We start from the raw sequence: 21,300 nt of genomic DNA on the forward strand, positions 1-21,300 counted from the left end.
CCTGAACAGTCCCACAGGCTTGGGTATTTGCATGCATGCATGGCATGGCAGGATACACACAACTTGTCCATCTCTTTTATGTCTTTATATTTGTTCCTAGTTTTGTTCTTTAGGGACTGGATAGAAGGAGAATATTGAGACTCTCCAAGGGTGAAAGAGGTATCTGGAGCTTTCTTTTGGCCTGTTGAACTCATGTTCCTCTCCTTGCATTGTAGGCTTGTCTCCATTGGGATCACCTGTGGGCCAGTGTTCTGTGGAGTAGTTGGCCATCGTGTGAGACATGAATATACAGGTACAGCCATTGTGGACCACTGGTAACTGCCCACTGTCCAAGCTCCAAGGCAATCTTTTAACATTTGGGTGCTACAAGGGAAACATTAGTTCCCCCACCCCACTCTTACAACTTCTCCTAATTTATCTGTATGGGCTTATGGCCCATTCCGTTCCCAGCACAGCCTTCTTCTTTTCCCCTTTTGACTTCTGTTTTTGCCTGAGAGAGCCATTCCATGTTTTAATTTGACTGGTCCCACCAAGGTCTGATCTTTCAGTTGGGCCATGTTATCTGGGTATTGATTGGTTGTTTCTATTAACCTTCCCACACCCTTATCTCCTGGCATGGATCCACAGGACTCCTGTCCTCTCCTCCCGCTGCTGGGATCCCAGTATTGTAACACTGTCTTTTTCTGGCCTTCCTAAACCTGCAGGACTTCTGCCATTTCTTTGCCACTCTTCAGCATGTGGAAATAGGAGAGGTTGTCCATGTGCTATTCTAGCAAAAGTGTGGCCCGTGCAAAGTAGGGTGCCGTGAACCTCATGGTGGGCTGGTTTGGCAGATGAGCACTCCATGCTTGGGGGTGACAACTGGCCACCAGCTGAGCCTCAGATGTCCCTGCCTTGCCACGATCAGCCTGAGGCAGCTGCTGAAGCAACTCCCCAGTTAAGCAGTGACTGCAGTGGACTCCCCTCCTTCCTTGCAAGCTACCTGTTAGGAGAGCTTTGAAAATTCTAGTACAGCCCCCCCCCCCCAAGTCTATCTGGAAGATTTAGTCAAGGCTTTTCACTAACAAAGCAGGCAGTTTTATTAAGAATGATTCTTCTGATACAAGCAAGAACAGATCATGCTAGTGTACTAGAGTACACTCTGCATTCCTTCTAGGGAGAAAAGGAAAATAAGCCCTTTACACATTTTTCATGGGAGATAAGGATGGAACAGACCCTTGACTAAGCTAAGGTAGCTTAGCGATCAGCAGGTCAAAGAACAGATTTTGGGTAAGGGGAGGAAGGACAGAAACATCCTAAGGCTCACTAACCAAAATCACTGCAAGAATCTTAAATCTTTGCTTAACTCCTAATGGTGGAAGTTTTTTGTTGTCTCCTAAAATTAGTGGCACGTTTGCAAGGCTAACAGATCAGGCAGTTTATGAGAAAGTATTTGCAAACCAGGTTTCAGAGTGAGTGATTGTGTGATTGAATGTTTGTACTTGAATTTTGTTGTCACCTCTGGACTGAACAGCAAACTCCATAGGGGCACTTGCCTGCTTTGTTAGTGGAAAGCCTTGAGTGAATCTTTTGTCTCCCAGATAGACTGGGAGGGGGGCTGTAGAAGAACTGGCAAAGCTCCCCTGACATAATTGGAGGTTCCACCGAGATCGGGAGAGGGGGAATCATGTCTGAGACCAGAATCGATGAACTTTCTTTTGGAATTCTAGAACCTGACTTTTTTTGTCTGTTTTATCCTATAAAGGAAGAACTTTGAATCTTGTTCAGTATGCTAGCATAATCTTTTCTTGCTTGCATCAGAATGATCATTTTTAACTGCCTACTTTGTTAGCAAAAAGCCTTGAGTTAATTTTTCTCTCTCCTAGACAGACTCGGGGGGGGGGGGGGGGCGGGGCCAAAAAAATTATACCCTAACAACTATCTCGATATCGACATACTGGGTCCATTCACTGTTTGCCAGAGCAGCTGCAGTGAGTCATAAGAACATAAGAGACGCCAATGTTGGATCAGGCCAAAGGCCCATCCAGTCCAACACTCTGTCACACAGTGGCCAAAAATACCAGGTGCCATCAGGAGATCCCCCAGTGGGGCCATTAGAAGCCCTCCCACTGTTGACCCCCCCCCCAAGCACCAAGAAGACAGAGCATCACTTGCCCCAGAGCCCCTATCTATACCTTGTTGCTAATAGCCACTGATGGACCTCTGCTCCATATGTTTATCTAATTCCCTTTTGAAGCTGTCCATGCTTGTCTCTGGGTGAAAGAAAGAGCAGACTCCCACGGGGAGGGGGGGACAGGGGATGGACAGTGTACATGCAAGGAGTACAGCTGATAACAATGCACTACATCGTGCAGTTTCAATGAGCAGCCCAACAAAGAGGGTTGGGCCCTTTGCCTGTTGAGGTGTTGATGACCTGCTAGTAGGCAGACATGGACAGATAAGAATTGTCCGAATGTAAGACTTGTTAGCCTGTGTGCTGTTGAAGCTGTATTGGATTAAGACCTGTTAGCCTGTGTGCTGTTGAAGCTGTAGTGGATAAGATTGATATCATTATTGAATATAATAAGACAACCAGAGATTCGAATTTTGGTTGATAAAGAGTTCCATTGAAACGAACAACCACTTGAGATGTTCGTACTTCTTGTTCTTGTTGATGTCATCTTCTGTGGGTGACGTCCTGTGTTTTGAAACAACAAAAAGAATTAAACATCACGAAGCATCACTGTTACCAAGTTTATTATTGTCTATTTACTGTAATTTGTGAACCTTGCAGCAATTTCTTATCTGTCCATGTTTGTTGTATGAATTGCTGGTCCCCTTATTGTTTACTTCTGCTAGTAGGCAGGGCATGGACCAAGCTGGCAAGAATTTGTACAACCTGAATTCAGATTGCTATAGGTAGCTGCTTAGGATGGTCCAGCCCCTAAATGTGGCCCTGTTTGAACGTGTTAGTGAAGAAGTATTCTGACTGAGGACATAGGTTCAAATTAATCCTCTCTCTTGTTCTTCCCATGTTACAGTCATTGGCCGCAAAGTGAATCTGGCTGCCCGGATAATGATGTACTATCCCGGGTTAGTGACCTGCGATGCAGTCACCTACTCCGAATCCAAGCTGCCGCCCTATTTCTTTCAAGAGGTCCCATTAACTCCAATGAAAGGCATTCTGAACCCTGGGACAATGTATAAATTTCTTGGTGTCACTGAGAAAACGTAAGTGCCTCCTCCACGTACAGCTGGGAAAGGAAAAATCAGGGTGGATGTTCATTGGGCTGGCTGAAACCCCAGTGAGGGACATTCTTGAAAGGAAAATGGGGTCAAGGAACTTCAACTGCCAGAAGGCTTCACTCCTCACATTCCGTTCTGAAAAGAAGGCAAAATTCTTGCTTATTTTGATGTTCTTTTAATATCAACACTCAGTGAAAAGATCACAAGATATATTTAGACCAATCTACTATTGAAGGAACTGATGTATGATACAAAATGGCTTGCAACACTTGATTAGCATGCCGTGTTCGCTTTCTGCTTCTTCAGATAGCTGGTACTCTTTGGTTGTGAAACTGAAAATATACTTCTAATGACATAACCACTATTTTTTATTTAAACCCCCAAGGGGGTATTTTTTTTTATTGTTTTTCAATAAACTACAAAACTACAAAGAAAAAATAGGAAGGGACTACATCTATGGATAAAGGAAAGATACCCACACTAACTAAAAACCCAAGAGTGAGAGATCATAACCCAGTTAAGGTAAATGTTAATATTACATTTGTTAATAAGACAATATATTTGTAGAGTTCTTGCTTTGCACTGCTTCTGTTAGTAAATTAGTTATCTTGAGAAGACCTTCTGAGCATCTTCATTTCTTCAAGGAGCAATTTTCAGAGTCCTTCAGCCCTTACTTTGGCTTTCTGTCTCTAAAGTCATACACAGTTTTCGTCACACCCATAGCCGCTTCAGCTGCAGAGTCCTCGTCTGATCCAGAGGTAACTGAGTCACTTGACTTGGTTTCTTCCTCCTTAGATTCTTCCCCCGTTCCCAGCTGGCGTCTCAAAAATTCCTTGGCTTTAAAAATGGAATCAATCTTCTCTCTTTTATCGTTGATTTTAAAGATGACCCCCTCAGGTATCCCCCACCTTTACTGAATTCCATTGGTTTGAAGAAAGGAAATTAAATCCTTATAAGCTTTCCTTTTTTGATGAATTTCAAATGGAATGTCCTTTAAAGTCTTAATGATTGTATTTCCCAGTTTCAGTGGGGTTGCTGAAGTTGCTTTTAATATGGCATCTCTGGTCTGCCTTCTTGCAAATCTTACCACAATCTCTCCAGGCAAGCTATTTTTTTTATATAATTGGAGTATGCCCTATAGACAGTCTCCATATCTTTTACTATTTCTTCTGCTGATAAGCCTGTAACAGGAGCGATAACCTTGTCCAGAGTCTCCTTCAAATCTTTTTCGGTTTCAGGGACCCCCTGGAACCTAAGAATATACCATCTGGGGGTTGGCAACCCTGGCTCCTGGTGCTCTCCATTCTGAATAAGAAACTGTGTCTCCATATCTCACTTTCTCTTGAAGTCAAATTTGTATAAAGTTGATCTTAAACATCCATAGGCCCCGGTCACACGGGCCGGATAACACGGGGGGAGGCGTGGCTATTTGCGCCTTCGCAGTTTGATCCGCGATTAAGCGATCAGACGTGACGGCAGTGCAGCGGGGTTTCGGCAGTCGGTGCCCGCAGCAAAGACGACGGCCGGAGGGAAGAGCCGTGCGCGGGCGCGTTCACACCAACCACATCCGTCAGCAGCCCGTGGCAAACCGGTTGCTAGTACTTGTTAGCAGGTAGTTTTTAACTGCGGGTTTTCGGCGGGAAGCCACGGGGGCGCTACACTTGCCAGATGTGGTGGTGTGATCGTGCACGGATAATCCGCCTGGCATCCGTGGCTCTCCCGTGGCAAATTCGTCGTGTGAACGGGGCCATAGTTGACTCTCCCTTCCTAATCCAATACACCTGTTTCTTGTTGTTTTAAAAATATGTTTTTCTTCTTGGCAGATCTATGGCAGACAAGGTTCACCTGGGCTTTTACCAAGGAAGGGGCAGAGTGAGTGCCCCTGAGGCACCACCATGATTTACCTCAGGGACGGGTAGCTGTAAATAGTGCCAAGCACTGGCAGGCCCACACATAAATATTTCTCTGGCCTCTCTGTATGTGGTACCTTATGGGATTGTTGGGGAAGTGTGGTGTGGGGGGGGTAGTCCTCAAATATTCCTAAAAATAGCATATTCTTGCTTTGCCCCATGTTTCTTCCTCTGCTGCATCAAGAGGAATAAATTAATGTTTGGGGGAAAATACATGTGTACAATCATGCAACAAACTGAAATACATGTGTACAATCATGCAACAAACTGAACAGAAAGAATAAAGAAGCTTGGTTTCAATTCATGCAAACCTTTCCCCAGGGCTATTTTGGGCAGGAACGCACAGGAACGGAGTTCCGGCTGGCTCCCAAGTTGGCCACGTCCAGCAGGAACTCATTAGCATAATAGGCCACACCCAATAGCAGAAACTCATTGGGATTGGCTACATCAGGGGTGTGTGGCCTAACATGAAAAGGAGTTCCTGCTACAAAAAAAGCCCTGGGTTTTGACAACAAACAAGGTAAACAGAATAAGAAAGGAAAGGTGGGTGTGGCTGGATGACCACACTTCTGGTAACATGGGGGTGTGGCCTAATGTGCTAATGAGTGGTGCTGTCAGGCTGTGGCCTACTATGCTAATGAGTTTCTGCTGTTGGGTGTGGCCTATTATGCTAATGAGTTCCTGCTGGGCTTTTTCTACAAAAAGAGCCCTGCCTTTCCCGATGCTCAGTTCCATCCAAAAGTGCCGAATCCCAGACCGTGGGTATTTTGGACACTGCGAAGGAAAATAACCCCGAGTTACACTAGTATTTTCAAGGATCTATTATCTACTGATACGGAGTGGAATGCAAATAAAAGAATGGAATACTTTCAGGAGCACTAATTTTCTCTCCCGTTACTATGTGACTTGCAAACTGCTGCTGCACGTGCTCTCTCAAAAGCAAATGCCATTGAACTGAATGGGGCTCACTCCCAAGTAAGTGTATATAGGACTGAAGCTTCCCTGTGTATAATAGTGATACGTGGATATCCAAATACATGGCCCCTCCTTAATTGTAGGAATGCATGATCCGAGTCTAGCAGCACCTTAAAGACCAGCAAGATATCCAGGGTATAACCTTTTGAGAGGTTTCTACAAATAAGCTTTGTAGGAATGTTAATTTTCTGAGCTTTTTCTCCAAAGGTTTCTTCTGTTTCTGCATGATAATGTTGAGGTCTACATGATGTTCTTAAGGACAAATATTGTGTACCGCCATGCTTTTCTGCTACAGAAACGTTATTGGGGAGTTAATTTTCATGTTATTTATTTCAAATTATGTATTTTTTCCTCCAAAGGATGTGGAACTCTTCCTAAGTATCTCTGCACAGAGTTGTGGTTCCCAGAATTCCTTGGTAGAAACTCTGCTCACTCCTAATAAGCCCCATTCATTCAGAGTTCTTTTTCTCCCTTCCCCTTATGAAAATTATTTTCCCCTTAGATAGGTAAAGGTAAAGGTTCCCTTGCTCGAAAGCCAGTTGAATCCGACTCTAGGGTTGCGGTGCTCATCTCCATTTCAAAGCCAAAGAGCCAGCGCTGTCCGAAGAAGTTTCCGTGGTCATGTGGCCGGCATGACTAAACACCAAGGTGCACGGAACGCTGTTACCTTCCCACCGAAGTGGTACCTATTTATCTACTTGCAATTTCTTGCTTTCGAACTGCTAGGTTGGCAGGAGCTGGAACTAGAGACGGGAGCTCGAACTGCTGAACTACTGACCTTCCACAGCCTGCAGTTCAGCGTCTTAACCACTTGAGTCACCGCAGTTGAGTGGATATTGTTTGCTTGTTTGAGTTTTAATGTATACTGACCCTTCTTTGTTTTGTTCCCCCTTTTTAGAATGATGTTCAAGGCATATCTGACCAAGGAGAGATCTGAAATGTATCCTTTACTGGGTAAGTAGATTACTAGCTTCCTACGATGAGCAGTTACTCAGAGAAGGACCGGAAAACTATAGGTTCTTCACTCAAAGGGTAATTAACATGTGCAATTCACTGCCGCAGGAAATGGTGGTGGCTACAAGCACAGACAGTTTCAAGAGGGGGTTCATCAGTGGCTGTTAGCCACAAGGTATAGATGGAACACTATGACTGGGGCAGTGATGCTCTGTATTCTTGGTGTTTGGGGGACAACAGTGGGAGGGCTTCTGGAGTTCTGGCCCCACTGTTGGACCTCCTGATGGCACCTGGGTTTCGGCCATTGTGTGACACAGAGTGTTGGACTGGATGGGTCAATGGCCTGATCCAACATGGCTTCTCTTATTTTCTTGGATGTCAGTAGGTACTTTCTTGGAGATTTATTCATAAGGCAGCCCTAAACTGGGTGAGTGGAGAGGTACCTCAAGAAAGGGGTATCATCAGCAACCACAATAGGTTTTGTGCCTCAACTGCTGTTTTAGGCTGTGATGTCTACGCCGATGCTACTAATCCCTACATTTGACATAAGGAGTGTTACTGGGCAAATGCAGTTATGTCTGCATTCAGCTGCTGTGGTGCTTCTTCTAATGCTTAGAGGTGAATCTGTATATAGGGAAAAAGGGAGAGGTCATCATGTTAGTGGCGGAGCACATGTTTTGCATTGTGGGATCCCAGCAGGGGATGGGTGGTCCGCCAACTAGGCTACTGTAGGCCATTGCCAAGGGTGCTGGAAGGGCATGGAGGCGCCAGGGGTGGCAAGTGGCAACCCCAAGCAGCAGCTCCTGGTCCCAACGCTGCTGCTGCTGGGGGTCTGCTCACCTGGCCTGCTGGCCCGATGAAGGAGAGAGGGAGGGAGGAAGAACAGGATGTGGCCAGCTGGGCCATCACTACATTCCCGATCCACCTGACTCCCCGTGCAGCAGCAGCTCCTCTCTCCCAAGTGTATGTGCCCCTGGCTGAATGTACAGAGACTTGGCTCAGGGCATGGTGGTTCTGCACAGTAGTTGCTAACTCCAGGCTGGGAAAGTCCTTGAGATTTGGGAGTGGAGCCTGGGATGGGCAGTGTTGAATACGAGACTCGAGGCAGCAGGTGAACAGTGATAACAGCTTTATTGAACACGAAGTCAGAAGAACCAGAACGAGACAAACTATGGAGCAACAGGCTCCTTTTTAAACAGTCCGGGCTTGGCAGGCCACGCCCACATGTCAGATAAGGTCCAATCAAATACAGTACATAAAGACCAATCACTTTGCTTCCCTCCAGAACTTCCTTTGTTCCGATAGGTCGGTTTACAATCCCTTTGTCAGGCACAAGCTCAATACTTCATACATTCTATTTCCATACATAACAGGCAGGGAATGAGGAAGGGAGAGACCTCATCAGGGTCCCTCCACCCCCAACAGATTTCTGCTTTCCAAGTGTTGGCAGCCCTGGTTAGATCCAAAAGCATAAAAGAAATGCTCCTACATTTTGCAGTTAGGAGGAACTGGTGAAAGTAGAGTTGCCAGCTCTGGGTTGGGAAATACCGGGAGAATTTGCTGGTGGAGCCTGAGGGAGGGAGGGCTTTGGGGAGGGGAGGGACTTCAGTGGCGCATAATGCCCTATAGAGTCCACCTTCCAAGGCTGCCATTTACTCCAGGTGAACTGATCGCTGTTGCCTGGAGATCAGCTGTAAGGTTGCCAGGTCCGTCAGACCAGCTGGCAGGGGATGGGATGGACTTACCAGGAGCGGGGAGGGAAGAAGCTGGAATTAAACATGACATGCCTATGTCACCTGGAAATGATGTGGGGACGTCGGGGGCAACGCTCTGTTTTGAGTGCAAAAACACTACGGTAGAATGAGCTTCTACTGTAGTTTTTTTGCCCAAAGACCAGAGTGTTGCCCCCCCCCCCCCGGACATCATCGATGTGCCTGTATCACTTCCAGGTGACATACGCACATTGCATTTATTTCCGGCTTCTTGTTTGTTTCGGTGGGGGTGGTGGTAATTGGAGGTTGAGGAGGAGTGCCCAATAACAGGGGACCCCCGCCCACACTGGGGGTCTGGCATCCCTACCAGGAGATCTCCAACCACCACCTGGAGGTTGGCAACCCTAGGTGACAGAGAACCCCTTTGGGGCTGGGCAGCATTATTTGAATCCCAGTGGCTTGTTGGGGGAGGACGGCAATGAGTCTAGGACTCTCTTGGCACATATTTGGGTACGCAGGTTTGGGCCAGGGAGGGTTTGTCTGGTCACTGGAAGTCAAGAAGACTACCTTAAGTTTAGGGTAACCCACACTGAAAAGGGTACTGAAGGTGATATACATTCTTGCTGCACATTGATCTTATTGAGTGTTGTGTCTTCATTTGGAGGTTGGGAAGGGAGAATTCAACAAATGATAACTTATTTTGCTGTTTTAATGACATCTCTCCTGCTATTGTTTCACCCCAGGTAGGAAGAGAGAAGTGGATATCTTTGAGGACTTGGTGGAGAAATTTAAAGCCTCCCACAAAACCCACATCTTAATGTATGAAGGCTACTTAGGATATGGGAAAAGCCAGTTACTGAGTGAAATTGCCTACTTAGGGCAAACAGCTGGCCAAAAGTGAGTGCATTTTAATCTCCCTTTTTTACAACCACCCTGAAAACCCACCCACTGCTCCTCAAACCATCTATCACCCTCCCCCACCCCAGCAGGTCCTTGTCTGCAGCACTACATCACTGAAGCACTTCACAGTCCTGACCCAAAGGTTTGTGTTCACAGTCGAATGTGCATCAGATTTCTGGGTTTACCCTATGAACTTGAAAAGAAAAGGAGTTGTCTAAATTTGTTCTTTCATTCAAAAGCAAAACTCTTCCCAACACATGAAAGATGTTCCCTCGGCCTCTTTTAAGTACAACGGAGGAGTTCTAATTTTTATGGGTGATAAATGTTTATTTTTTTATCAATTCTTTTTAGAGAGTCATTTTTTCTTAGCTCTTTTGTTAGAAGCAGCTTGGGCAGGCTCCACCCGGGTCTGTTTGGAATGGGCTAGTCCAGCGATTCTTTTAATGTACGACCACCCTCCAAATACACATAGTCATCAAATGCCCCCAGTTTATTTGTTCATTTGCTGCACTTTCCCACTGACCATGGGGGCTCAAGGCAACTTACGAGAAGCACTTGACTCATTGGTAACAGACAATTATAAAAACACATCAACCAGATCCTTGCTTAGACAAAGAAAACAAACAAGGAAGTAGAGAACTACCTGTTGAATTGTCTCATTTATCAGCTACAAAATGCTAAGGGGTGTAACTTTTATCCCATAGATGGTATACATATCAAGAGTAATGCAGACCGTGGTTGTAATCTCCAGAATTTCTTCTCAAAATGTGTTTTGTGTACAGGGCAGTGCTAAGCAGAGATTTGACCACTGACTTTGGTAGGCTTAGAAGGATGTAAATCTGTTTAGGTTTGGTTGGTGCTATTGCCCTTTCAAGCAAGACAGGACGGTGACATTACAGGGATCAGTGTGTTAGACATTCTTGCATGGGTTTTTCTTCAGTTGCTCCAAACTCTCCTTCTTGAATCTGGTATATCTTCAGCCTCCATATCTTAGACTAAGTGTTGTATTGTGATCATCTCTTGCCTTTTCATTTCCCACTCCCTCAGAAGATGACACGTAACATTATTCTGTGTTCTGGGCAGGGTTGTGGCCATGGAGCTAACGAAGATAAATTTGTCACAGAACTTCTTCACCATCCGGACCCTCATGGCCATGTTCTTGGGAATTGATACCTGCAAATCCTATGATGCCAGGCAGCACGTGCTTCTGAACAAAATCCGTGGTGCAGTGGATGAATCCCATTATTGCCTCCTCAACAGCCTCTTTTACGTTAAGGTAAAGAAGTAACTTTTGTAAGCGTGCGGTAACGGTGGGAATGTAAACAACAGCAAAATAGCCAGGACATGGCGATTGTCACTAGTTAAAGCGACAGAAAAGCCCTTTCCGGTACTCAACATGGAGCATCTAGTAGTGACTCTGCCCACACTATTATGAGAGGCTGAATGACCCTGTAAGTGCTCAGTTCTGCTTCACGCAAACAAAGGCTGTTGTCTCATAGACGTTAGAAATATTTGGCAGCGGGCATTGGGTGTAGTGTTAAGACTTTTTGAAGGGAGGCTGATTTCTCATCTTTATTTGTAGAACCACTTTTATACTTACTGTAATTTACGGGGCCTGCTTGCAAAGTTACTCCAAACCACTCCCCACCCCACCCCAAGTAAAGCAAATGAATATTATATTGTTTAAAACTGAACAAGGATGTGATTAATATTCTCAGTATTAGTATTCATCAGTGTTCCCTCTAAGCTGAGTTAGTGTGAGCTAGCTCACAGTTTTTTTAGCCTCTGGCTCACACGTTTTTGCCTTATCTCAGGAAGGAGGGCTCCACAGCAAACTAATTTATGCAGTAGCCAAATCACTCGCTCACAGCTTTAATGCCAGTAGCTCACAAAGTAGAATTTTTGCCCACCGGACTCCACCAATGTTCCCTCTAAGCTGTGGAGTCTTGTGAGCAAAAATTCTACTTTGTGAGCTACTGGCATTAAAGCTGTGAGCGAGTGATTTGGCTACTGCATAAATTAGTTTGCTCTGGAGCCCTCCTTCCTGAGCTAAGACAAAAACGTGTGAGCCGGAGGCTAAAAAACTGTGAGCTAGCTCACGCTGACTCAGCTTAGAGGGAACACTGGACTCCACAGCTTAGAGGGAACGTTGGTATTCATACAGCATTGCTGAGGAGCAGGCTGTATTTCATGGCCATTTTGTAGTTTATGGCAAAGCAAACCAGATCTGTCCTTGAACCTCTCAAAGCCTCCTGTTGTAGCTCAAAGCCCTCTTCCTTCCTGGTCTCATGACCAATGTTCCCTCTAAGCTGTGGAGTCATGTGAGCAAACATTCTACTTTGTGAGCTACCGGCATTAAAGTTGTGAGCAGGTGAATTGGCTACTGAATAACTTAGTTTGCTCTGGGGCCCTCCTTCCTGAGCTAAGACAAAAATGTGTGAGCCGGAGGCTAAAAATCTGTGAGCCGGCTCACACTAACTCAGCTTAGAGGGAACACTGCTCATGACCCATCTGTGAGAGAGTTGTGGCTCACTTTTGGGTCCTGAGCCACAGTCTGAGAACTGCCAGGTTAGAGTGTTGGACTAGGATCTGGGAGACCTTGGTTCAAATCTCCACACTGCAGTGAAACGTACTGGGAGAAGGAGGAGGGGGAGGGGGAAGAGCAAGAGGAGAGATTTATACCCTGCCCTTCACTACACGAAGGAGTCTCAGAGCATCTTACAGTCCCTTTCCCTTCCCCTCCCCACAACAGACACCCTGAGAGGTAGGTGAGACTGAGAGAGCTCTCTGGAGAACTGCCCTTGAGAGAACAGCTCTGAAAGAACTTACGACTGACCCAGGGTCACACCAGCATGTGGAGGAGTGGGGAATCAAACCCAGTTCTCCCAGATTAGAGTCCATGCACTCAACCACTACACCAAACTTGGGCCCGTTCTTCTATCTCAAAATGGCCTATTTCACTGGGTGGTTGTGTGGATAAAATGGGGAAGTGAGAGCTGTGAATGCCTCCCTTCTAGGATGAAAGGCAGGACTGAAAGATGAGCATGCTCAGTAGCATAATTCCCTGCCTAGGGAGCATGGGATTTGCAGTTTCTTCTAACTCCTGATTGAATGAGGTGGCAGAAAAACTACAGTCCCATGTTGCCTGGCAGGAAAAGGCACTCATTCTAGTTCAGAGACCTGTCAGCATGGGATATGTGTATGGTCAGCACCAGCTACTCCCAGCACCAGCTGCTCCCTCTCCTTTGTCAAGTAAGAGATGTTTGACTGGGAAGGAAGGAAAGCTGGCAGAGGATTGGGGAGTCCTTCGCTAATTTGTTGTTTATGTGTCTAAGTTTAAAATAAACTTTGTGTTTAAAATAACTTTGTGTTATGTGTCTAAGTTTAAAATAAACTTTTCAACAGGAAAACTAGGGTGGGGGGAAAGATTTTCAAAGTGAGCCAAGGGAGAAGAGGTTCCACACCTCATTAATCGGTTGTGTTTGTGGGCGTGGGTTTGTTTCCTGATCAGTTTCCCGCTTCAGAAATTGTTTCAAATATGGATGTTCAAAAGAGGAACGTAGAGATGGAAACAGTTCTTGTAAAAATCCTCTGGAAGGTAAGCAATGGTTTTCATCCTGTAGGTTAGACGTGTGATCTGCAAAGTACACACCACTGATTAATCTCTTAGCAACTTCTGCAGTACTGACCAAGCTGAGAAGTTCCCTGGGGTATCCCAGCCAGTAGCGTAGGACCAGTTGAGCCCAAGGTTGTCATGGAGACCGTGATACCCTGAACCACTCCTGAGAAGGCAGTCTTAGGGGGGGGTCCTCAACACCACCCCCGAGACCAGCTCTGTCAGCTCAGGTAGAGAGGCAGTGGTGGTACACTAACAGAATCCCAAATCCTGTCTCTCAATCCCAACATTAGGTGGTGGTGGTGGAATGTGCCATCAAGTCACAGGTGACTCCATAGAGTTTTCAAGGCAAGAGATGTTCAGTGGCGGTTGGCCATTGCCTGCCTCTGCGTAGTGACCCTGGACTTTCTTGGTGGTCTCCCATCCAAATACTCACCAGGGCTGGCTGACCCAGTTTAGCTCCCAAGATCTGATGAGACTGGGCGAGCCTGGGCCATCCAGGTCAAGGCATTTGGTAGCCTCAAAACCAGTAGTGTCCTAGATGGGGCACCATACTATAGGAATAGAATCCTTACAGACTAGAGCAACACTGAGTCCACAAGCCTGCAAAACCTATGCTGATGGAGGGCACAACTGGGAGAGGTTAACCCCTCCCACCCCTCCCCTAGCCAAGTCGCAGTGATACATGCCAGTTCAGTCCTCTCCTCCATGTTGTTTTCCCTGTGACTGGCCTGGCATTTAACAGCAGGATTTTATAGCCTGGCGAGTTTGTTGATATGGTTACTGACATCACTTTGGTTGGAAGAAGAGCCAGAACTGAGGGGAGAGGGTAGGCTCCTCCCAGGTCAGGTGGTATTTTGGGCGGGAAACCGCCTCCTGTATGGAGCCTAGCCCTCTTGGGATGAAAATTCTAGAATTATGCTCGCTCGCTCCTCTCGGTGGTCGGCCTGCAGTACTGCAGTCCCATGTGTGCCTGCACAGAAGCCTCTCTCAATGAACAACGGTTACAGGTAAGCAACCACCGTTTTACTGACATCACTTTGGTTGGAAGAAGAGCCAGAAGTGGCAACAACCTGCCATTGTCTGCTATCCCTTCCCTTCCCTTGGCCTGTTCTTTTCCCACCACCGTATCTCCCCTTACCCCACACACTGTGAACCATGGCAATGCCCCTCACCCCATTCTGTCCCCCCCAAGCATATCATTCCCATCAGCAGGTGAAGAAACCAAAAATAAACACACACACACACTCTCTTAATATTCACTATAGAACGTTCTAGGCCCACCTCCCACCTGGGTCTTGGAAAACATAGAACATGAAAAGAACACAAACCCAGACCCACCTCTCACCTGGATATGAGTAACATACACACAAAACCCTGCTCTCATCTAGTTAAAAAGCACGCAACAAACAAAAAGTGGCGTGTTCTCATCCTCCTTGCTCCCAGTACAACAGGCCAGAGATCCCAGTCTTTTCTTTGGGTAGCTTTCCCTGTCTTGATATACCAGATGGGGGACTAGGGTTGCCAACCTCCAGGTGGTGGGTGGTGATCTACTGGGATTGCAACTGATCTCCAGGTGTCTTCATTTTGGCTAATAAGCTCAGAGGCTGCTCCCTGCTTTCAGCCTGACCTTTTCTTTCGTAGAATCACAGAATCACAGAGTTGGAAGGGGCCATAGAGGCCATCTAGTCCAACCCCCTGCTCAGTGCAGGATCAGCCTAGAGCATCCCTGACAAGTGTTCGTCCAGCTGCTGCTTAAAGACTCCCAGTGAGGGGGAGCTCACCACCTCCCTAGGCAGCTGGTTCCACTGTTGCACAACTCCTACTGTAATCCCCCCCCCAATATCCAGCTGGTACATTCCCACCTTTAGTTTAAACCCATGATTGCGCGTCCTATCCTCTGCTGCCAACAAGAACAGCTCCCTACCCTTATAAGTGACAGCCCTTCAGATTCTTAAAGTAATCCTATCCCCCCTCAGTCTCCTCCAGACTGAACCTTCCCAAGTCCCTCAGCCTTTCCTCATGGGGCTTGGTCTCCAAGCCCCTGATCATCCTTGTTACCCTCCTCTACACCCGCTCCATTCTGTCCACATCCTTTTTGAAGTGAGGCCTCCAGAACTGCACACAATACTCCAGGCATGGCCTGACCAATGCAGTGTACGGTGGGCCTATGACATCTTGTGACTTGGATGTTATGCCTCTGTTGATATACCCCAAGATCTCATTAGCCTTTTTTTGTTGCCACATCACACTGGCTGCTCATATTTAACTTTCAGTCCACCCATACCCCAAGATTTTGTTCAGACACACTGCTACTCAGAATTATATCCTCCATCCAGTGTGCGTGTTCCTCATTTTTGTTACTCAGATGTAGAACTCGGCACTTACCCTTGTTAAATTGCATCTTGTTCATATCTGCCCACTTTTCCAGTGTGTTCAGATCTCATTGAATTCTGTCTCTATCTTCTGGTGTTTTCCCTGCTCGTCCCAGTTTGGTGTCACCTGCAGATTTAATGAGTAGCCTCTCCACATCCTCATCCAGATCATTTATAAAAAATATTGAAAAGTACTGGGTCCAGAACCGAGCCCTGTGGCACCCCACTGGACACCTCCCTCCATTCAGATGAAATGCCATTGGCAACTACTTTCTGAGTGTGGTTCTCCAACCAGTTCCCTATCCATGTAACTATCCTAGAGTCCAGTCCACAGTCCTTTAGTTTACTCATCAGAACATCATGGGGAACCCTGTCAAAAGCTTTACTGAAATCCAGGTACACAACATCAACAGCATTCCCTTTATCCAGTAAGCTCGTCACTCGATCAAAGAAGGAAATGAGTGACGCCCTCTCAGGGAGCCCTGGCTAGCCTGATCTCATCAAAGAAGGAAATGAGGTTGGTCCGGCAGGACCTGTTGGGGCAAATCTGTGCTGACTTCCTGTTAGGGATTCTGAGATTCGAGATCGATGGTCGTTTTGCAAACACAAGAGTCACATTAGTTAAAAGAAAATATCTTTACTACAAAACAAATCATGGGCAGGGTACTTTGGATAAAAAGAAATAAAACACAAGATTACATGCTTACAGTTACTTTCAGCTCTACTCACTAACGGCTACATCTTTCTATCTACCCAGCGGCTTCAAGAGAGCGCTTCCTGTGCTTCACACAAAGGGCCATAAAACCTTGTGAATACATTAATGCTAGATCAAAGCATTTCCACAAACAAGTTGTTGGTTGACCAATACAAAAGCTACAGGTCACTTCATTAGACTAAGCAGCTCCCTCAAACTTTCCCGCCGTGGAATACATTATGTAACACAACATCCTGTTTCCTGACAAACAACACTTCACTCTGTAATGACTGAAGTGTAGCAACTTGAAACTCCAACACTTTCCCAGATCACCAAGTTGTCCTTTAGATATTCGCAGATCAATCCCTTTAACATCTACTCCAATATCTTCCCTGGGACAGAGGTCAGACTGACTGGCCAGTAGTTTCCTGGGTCATCCTTCCTCCCTTTTTTGAAAATTGGGATAACATCTGCCCTCCTCCAGGCTTGTCAAAGACAATAGGGAACTCTTAGTGCATAAGAATAGCCACAAATCATACCCACCAAAGGAAGACCATCCACAATTCACAACAATATATGCTCAAAACTGTATATCACATTCATTGGAGTACAAAGTTGGGTTAGTGGTCATAACCCAATAGAATGTATAGGCACATATCCAACAGATTGCTCATGACAATTAAACATATTTTACAAAAAGAACATATTCAAAACCATAACTGTGGCATAAATCCTGGGGTTCCATTGTAGTTACTGAGCTGTGCCTATGTTATTTTGGAAATTGGGTTCTGTTATACCAGCTGCTGTTGAAGATCATTGAAACATCTTGATTTATACCTGGGAGAGGCTTACGGCTGTTATTTTTTCCACAGTGGGCATCTTCTGCCACAGTTACTTTCTATTTGGAGATCAATGGACACGATGTATGGAATTACAGAGGAGCCTACTGTTCATTTTGAATATGTTCTTTTTGTAAATATGTTTAATTGTAGCTGTGGAAAAGTCACTGAAGTTGGATGAAGACTCCTTGTAGGCTAGAAGAGGGCTTCAGACGTTGCTGACCAAAGTGGTAGAATACAGGCTGGTATGCTAACTGAACTGGAGACAAGGACTCCATGGCTGTAGGATCACCTTATTCTGAGTGATTTTTTTTTAAATTAAATATTTGTTTGTTTCTTATCTTTTTTTAGGCATCAGAGAAGGAAATCATTATCTTTGTCATTGATGGCGCTCAGTTCATCGATTCTGCCTCCTGGGATTTCCTGGATAAATTGATGATGAATGTTCCCATCTTTATGGTCTTGTCTTTGTCTCCTTTTGAACAAAGGAGACAACTGCTGGGCTCCACTGCAGCTCGAATCCTGGGCACCATAACAAACACTTATGTTAGATTAAAGGAGTTGACTCCTTCAGTGATTGCACAGAAGGCTTGCCAGGACCTTGGGGTGGTCAGTATTGCCAGGGAACTTGAGACGTAAGTAGGAAAAGGGCAGTGTACTCTACTGGTCACCGTGAGAGTAGGATGGGGGGAGATCGGGGCTCAAATCTAGGTAACTTTGGGCCAGACACTCATAGCCTAACCTATCTTACAGGGTTGATTTGAGGACAAAATGAGAGAAGGGAGGACTGTGTGTGCCGCACTGAACTCCTTGAAGGAAGGCCAGGGTAAAATGTAATTATTTGGCCCCTCCCGCCACCAGTACACAGAGTGCCAGTTCAGCACTTAGGACCGCCAGGCCCCTGGTCTGGGCGGGGGTTCCCCCGCTTTTGCAGGCCCCTTTCCACCACCCGCAAGTGTCCCTAAATGTGATGTAATGACGTCACCCAGAAGTGACGTCATCACGTCGCCAACATCAGGGGGTGATGTTCTTGTTTTGGGGCAGAACTCTATGGTAAAATTGGGCTCAAACCATAGAGTTCTGCCCAAAAACTAGAGCATCACTCCCCTGACATCGGCGACATGATGACATCACTTCCGAGTAACATCATCATGATGCGTGTGCGCCAGAAGACCCTCCCAGACACTGGAGCCCCACCGGCAGCCAGCTAGGACCTGGCAACCCTATTGGAGCCCCACCGGCAGCTAGCTAGGACCTGGCAACCCTAATCAGCACCCACTGTGGGAATGCTGATAGCGAATAAAAAAATTAATCATGGTTTTGTCTATAGCAATGCTTGCAAAGTTCTCATGTGAACTGGCACCTGGATTTTAGCGTTCTGCATTACCTGATATTGTATTTGAAATAAAACCAAATGCACAAGGAAGCCTCTGCTGTTGTGTTTGCTGCAGCTTTTGGTTTCTTCAGTTTGCGTGCATCTCCCCTCCATTATTAATCAATGTGCATGTTGCTAAAGTGCTACGAAAAGACAGTCTTGATACAATGCTAACATGCTACAAGAAGGCATAGTTGTGTCCAGAGTCTTTTTGCATGGCATTTTACCAATGCCCGGGAAGGCGTATGCTCCTACAGGAGGGGCAAAAAAGTCTTGTTGCAGTCATCTGTTGCCTGCTTGTATGTTGCTTGCTTGTATGCTCCATCCATGCGGATGTGCCCATTGGCTCCATGGAAAGGAGAGAAGGTACAAAACAACCATTCACAAAGCTGCAGAGAGCTGCAGAGAAACAGCACATGAGCCAAGTCCAGAAAGTGCCTTCCTATGATTGTTAAGCCAAAGTGTCCTCAGTAGAATTGTCCTTAGGCAAAGAGCAGTCTGGACCAGAAATTATTACCAGTGAAACACCACTTGGTATGTGATTGCATCTTTGGAGGCCTCATTTGTACTTTTATTCTGTGCGTAGTGGTTTCATTTTGGAACCATTTTTTTTCTGGTCCTTCTTCTATTTATAATTTTATATCTGCATGATTGTACTGTACTATTATACAAGCCAATATGTTCCTCACTGTGTTTGACCTCTGAAGAAGGCCGATGCAGGCAGAAATGCGTCAGGTCAAGTCCATTAGCCCTTGTGTGTTAGATTCTGGTATTTTTACATGAGGTGTGATTGGGCCCTTATGTATTTTTTAATTCTCTGTTAATAAATACATGTATCTTTTTATATACTATATATTAAGCTTTTATTGCTGGCCCTCTTTTCTATTTGACTAACCTTTTCAGGTTCTGGATCCCAGGTTTCTAGGGTCAGCCGCCCTCCCCCTTTTTGTCCCAGACACCTCACCTTGGAACACCCTTTCCTTTGAGGCTCACCTGACACCAACTTTACTTTCTTTTAGGCAATATTCTAAACGAATGAATCAATAAGACGTTTCCTCTGGGGTTTGCTGTAAACAACTACCTGCACGTTCTTCCTGGAAGAAGAATGCATTAGTACTGTCCGTGGATGGTTCCTTCGGTCCTGGGATATTTGTTCTTTCTCATTCATTTTAACTATTATTATTTACATAATTTTTATCACTTTGATAATGTGCACGCAGAGTGCATCATGTGCCAAGCGTCATCATGATAAACCAGAACTCTTTTCTGCATCAGTTATTACGTTCTGAGATTTATAAAGTTGGCCAATGTGCAAATACCATTTCCTCCAAAAAGGTTTATTTTTGAGTTCTAGTTTCTCTCCGTTTGATATAGCATCACCCTCTTTATCATCTCCGGATCCCAAAGATTAACTCACTTCTGATATTTCTGGATCTCTCTGCATATCACCATTAAGTACTGAGTAACATCCTGATCCTTCCATGATGTGGTGGTTAGAGTGTCAGAGCTGGATCTGAGAGGTCCAGACTCAAATCTCCGCTGTACAGTAGCGCTCACTGGGTGACCTTGGGCCAGTTCTCTCTCAGCCTCATCGACCTCATATGGTTTATTTATTTATTTATTATGGGATTTGTATCCCGCCCTACCCATATGGCCCAGGGCCATATCCCACCCTACCCATATGGCCCATATGGTTCTTGTGAGGATAACATGGAGGAGGGAAGAATAATGTATCTCGCCCCTTGGAAGAAAGGCAGGATGAAAATGTACTGCCAGTCAGCTCAGGCAATACTGATTATGGTAGACCAGAGGTCTGACTCAGTATAAGACTGCTCCGTGTGTTCATAATTGATCATTATATACATATAAGATTTGAGTCCAATAAATAATAATCTGGAGGAACTTCATCACCTGTGTGTAGGAGTAACCTTTCCAATGTATTCCTCATCCAATACATGTAATTTTTCTAATTGCTTGCCAGGTACCATATAGAAATGACACACAAGTAAGCGTCTTTCAAAGTGGCACAAATGGAAAAAGACAATGCATCATGTCATTTATAATGCCAAAATCGCTAGTGCAGTGCATGCACAAATGCTCCCCCCCCCCCTGTTTTTAGCTATAGCCTGTCTTTGACCAGGTTTCATTAAAATGTGTCGCTCAAATGTTGTTCTAGGTTCTTAATACAAAGAAGCCATGGAAACCCATTTTTCTGTGAGGAGCTTCTCCACAACCTCCACATAAACAATGTCCTTCAGTACCACATAGTAGAACAAGACGAAGAAAGCGAGGATGAATGGGATAGCCTTTTCAGTAAGTTATTAGTCATTAGCCCTTAATATGGTTAATATTTCCTGAATGGAATGCTCCAAAGATAAACGTGTGATACAGAGTGTTGGACTGGATGGGCCTTTGGCCTGATCCAACATTGGCATCTCTTAAGTTCTTATGACTGCTCCGTGTGTTCATAATTTATCATTATATACATATAAGATCTGAGTCCAATAAATAATAATCTGGAGAAACTTCATCACCTGTGTGTAGGAGTAACCTTTCCAATGTATTCCTCATCCAATACATGTAATTTTTCTAATTGCTTGCCAGGTACCATATAGAAATGACACGCAAGTAAGCGTCTTTCAAAGTGGCACAAACGGAAAAAGACAATGCATCATGTCATTTATAATGCCAAAATCGCTAGTGCAGTGCATGCACAAATGATCCC

At 45.4% G+C, this 21,300-nt stretch overlaps 1 protein-coding gene across 1 annotated transcript in view; it reads left to right on the forward strand.

Annotated features, from left to right (window-relative positions):
• Positions 1-21,300, forward strand: part of LOC107117510 (adenylate cyclase type 10-like) — a 110,700-nt gene that overhangs the window by 29,458 nt on the left and 59,942 nt on the right. Inside the window, 8 exon segments of the mRNA XM_015419646.1 lie at positions 216-292; positions 3,021-3,210; positions 7,009-7,064; positions 9,520-9,673; positions 10,760-10,952; positions 13,188-13,274; positions 17,552-17,835; positions 20,752-20,888. Coding sequence (XP_015275132.1) covers positions 216-292; positions 3,021-3,210; positions 7,009-7,064; positions 9,520-9,673; positions 10,760-10,952; positions 13,188-13,274; positions 17,552-17,835; positions 20,752-20,888 — 1,178 coding nt within the window.

Source organism: Gekko japonicus, unplaced genomic scaffold (assembly GCF_001447785.1).
Source record: "Gekko japonicus isolate JY-2015 unplaced genomic scaffold, Gekko_japonicus_V1.1 scaffold1248, whole genome shotgun sequence".
NCBI lineage: Eukaryota > Metazoa > Chordata > Lepidosauria > Squamata > Gekkonidae > Gekko > Gekko japonicus.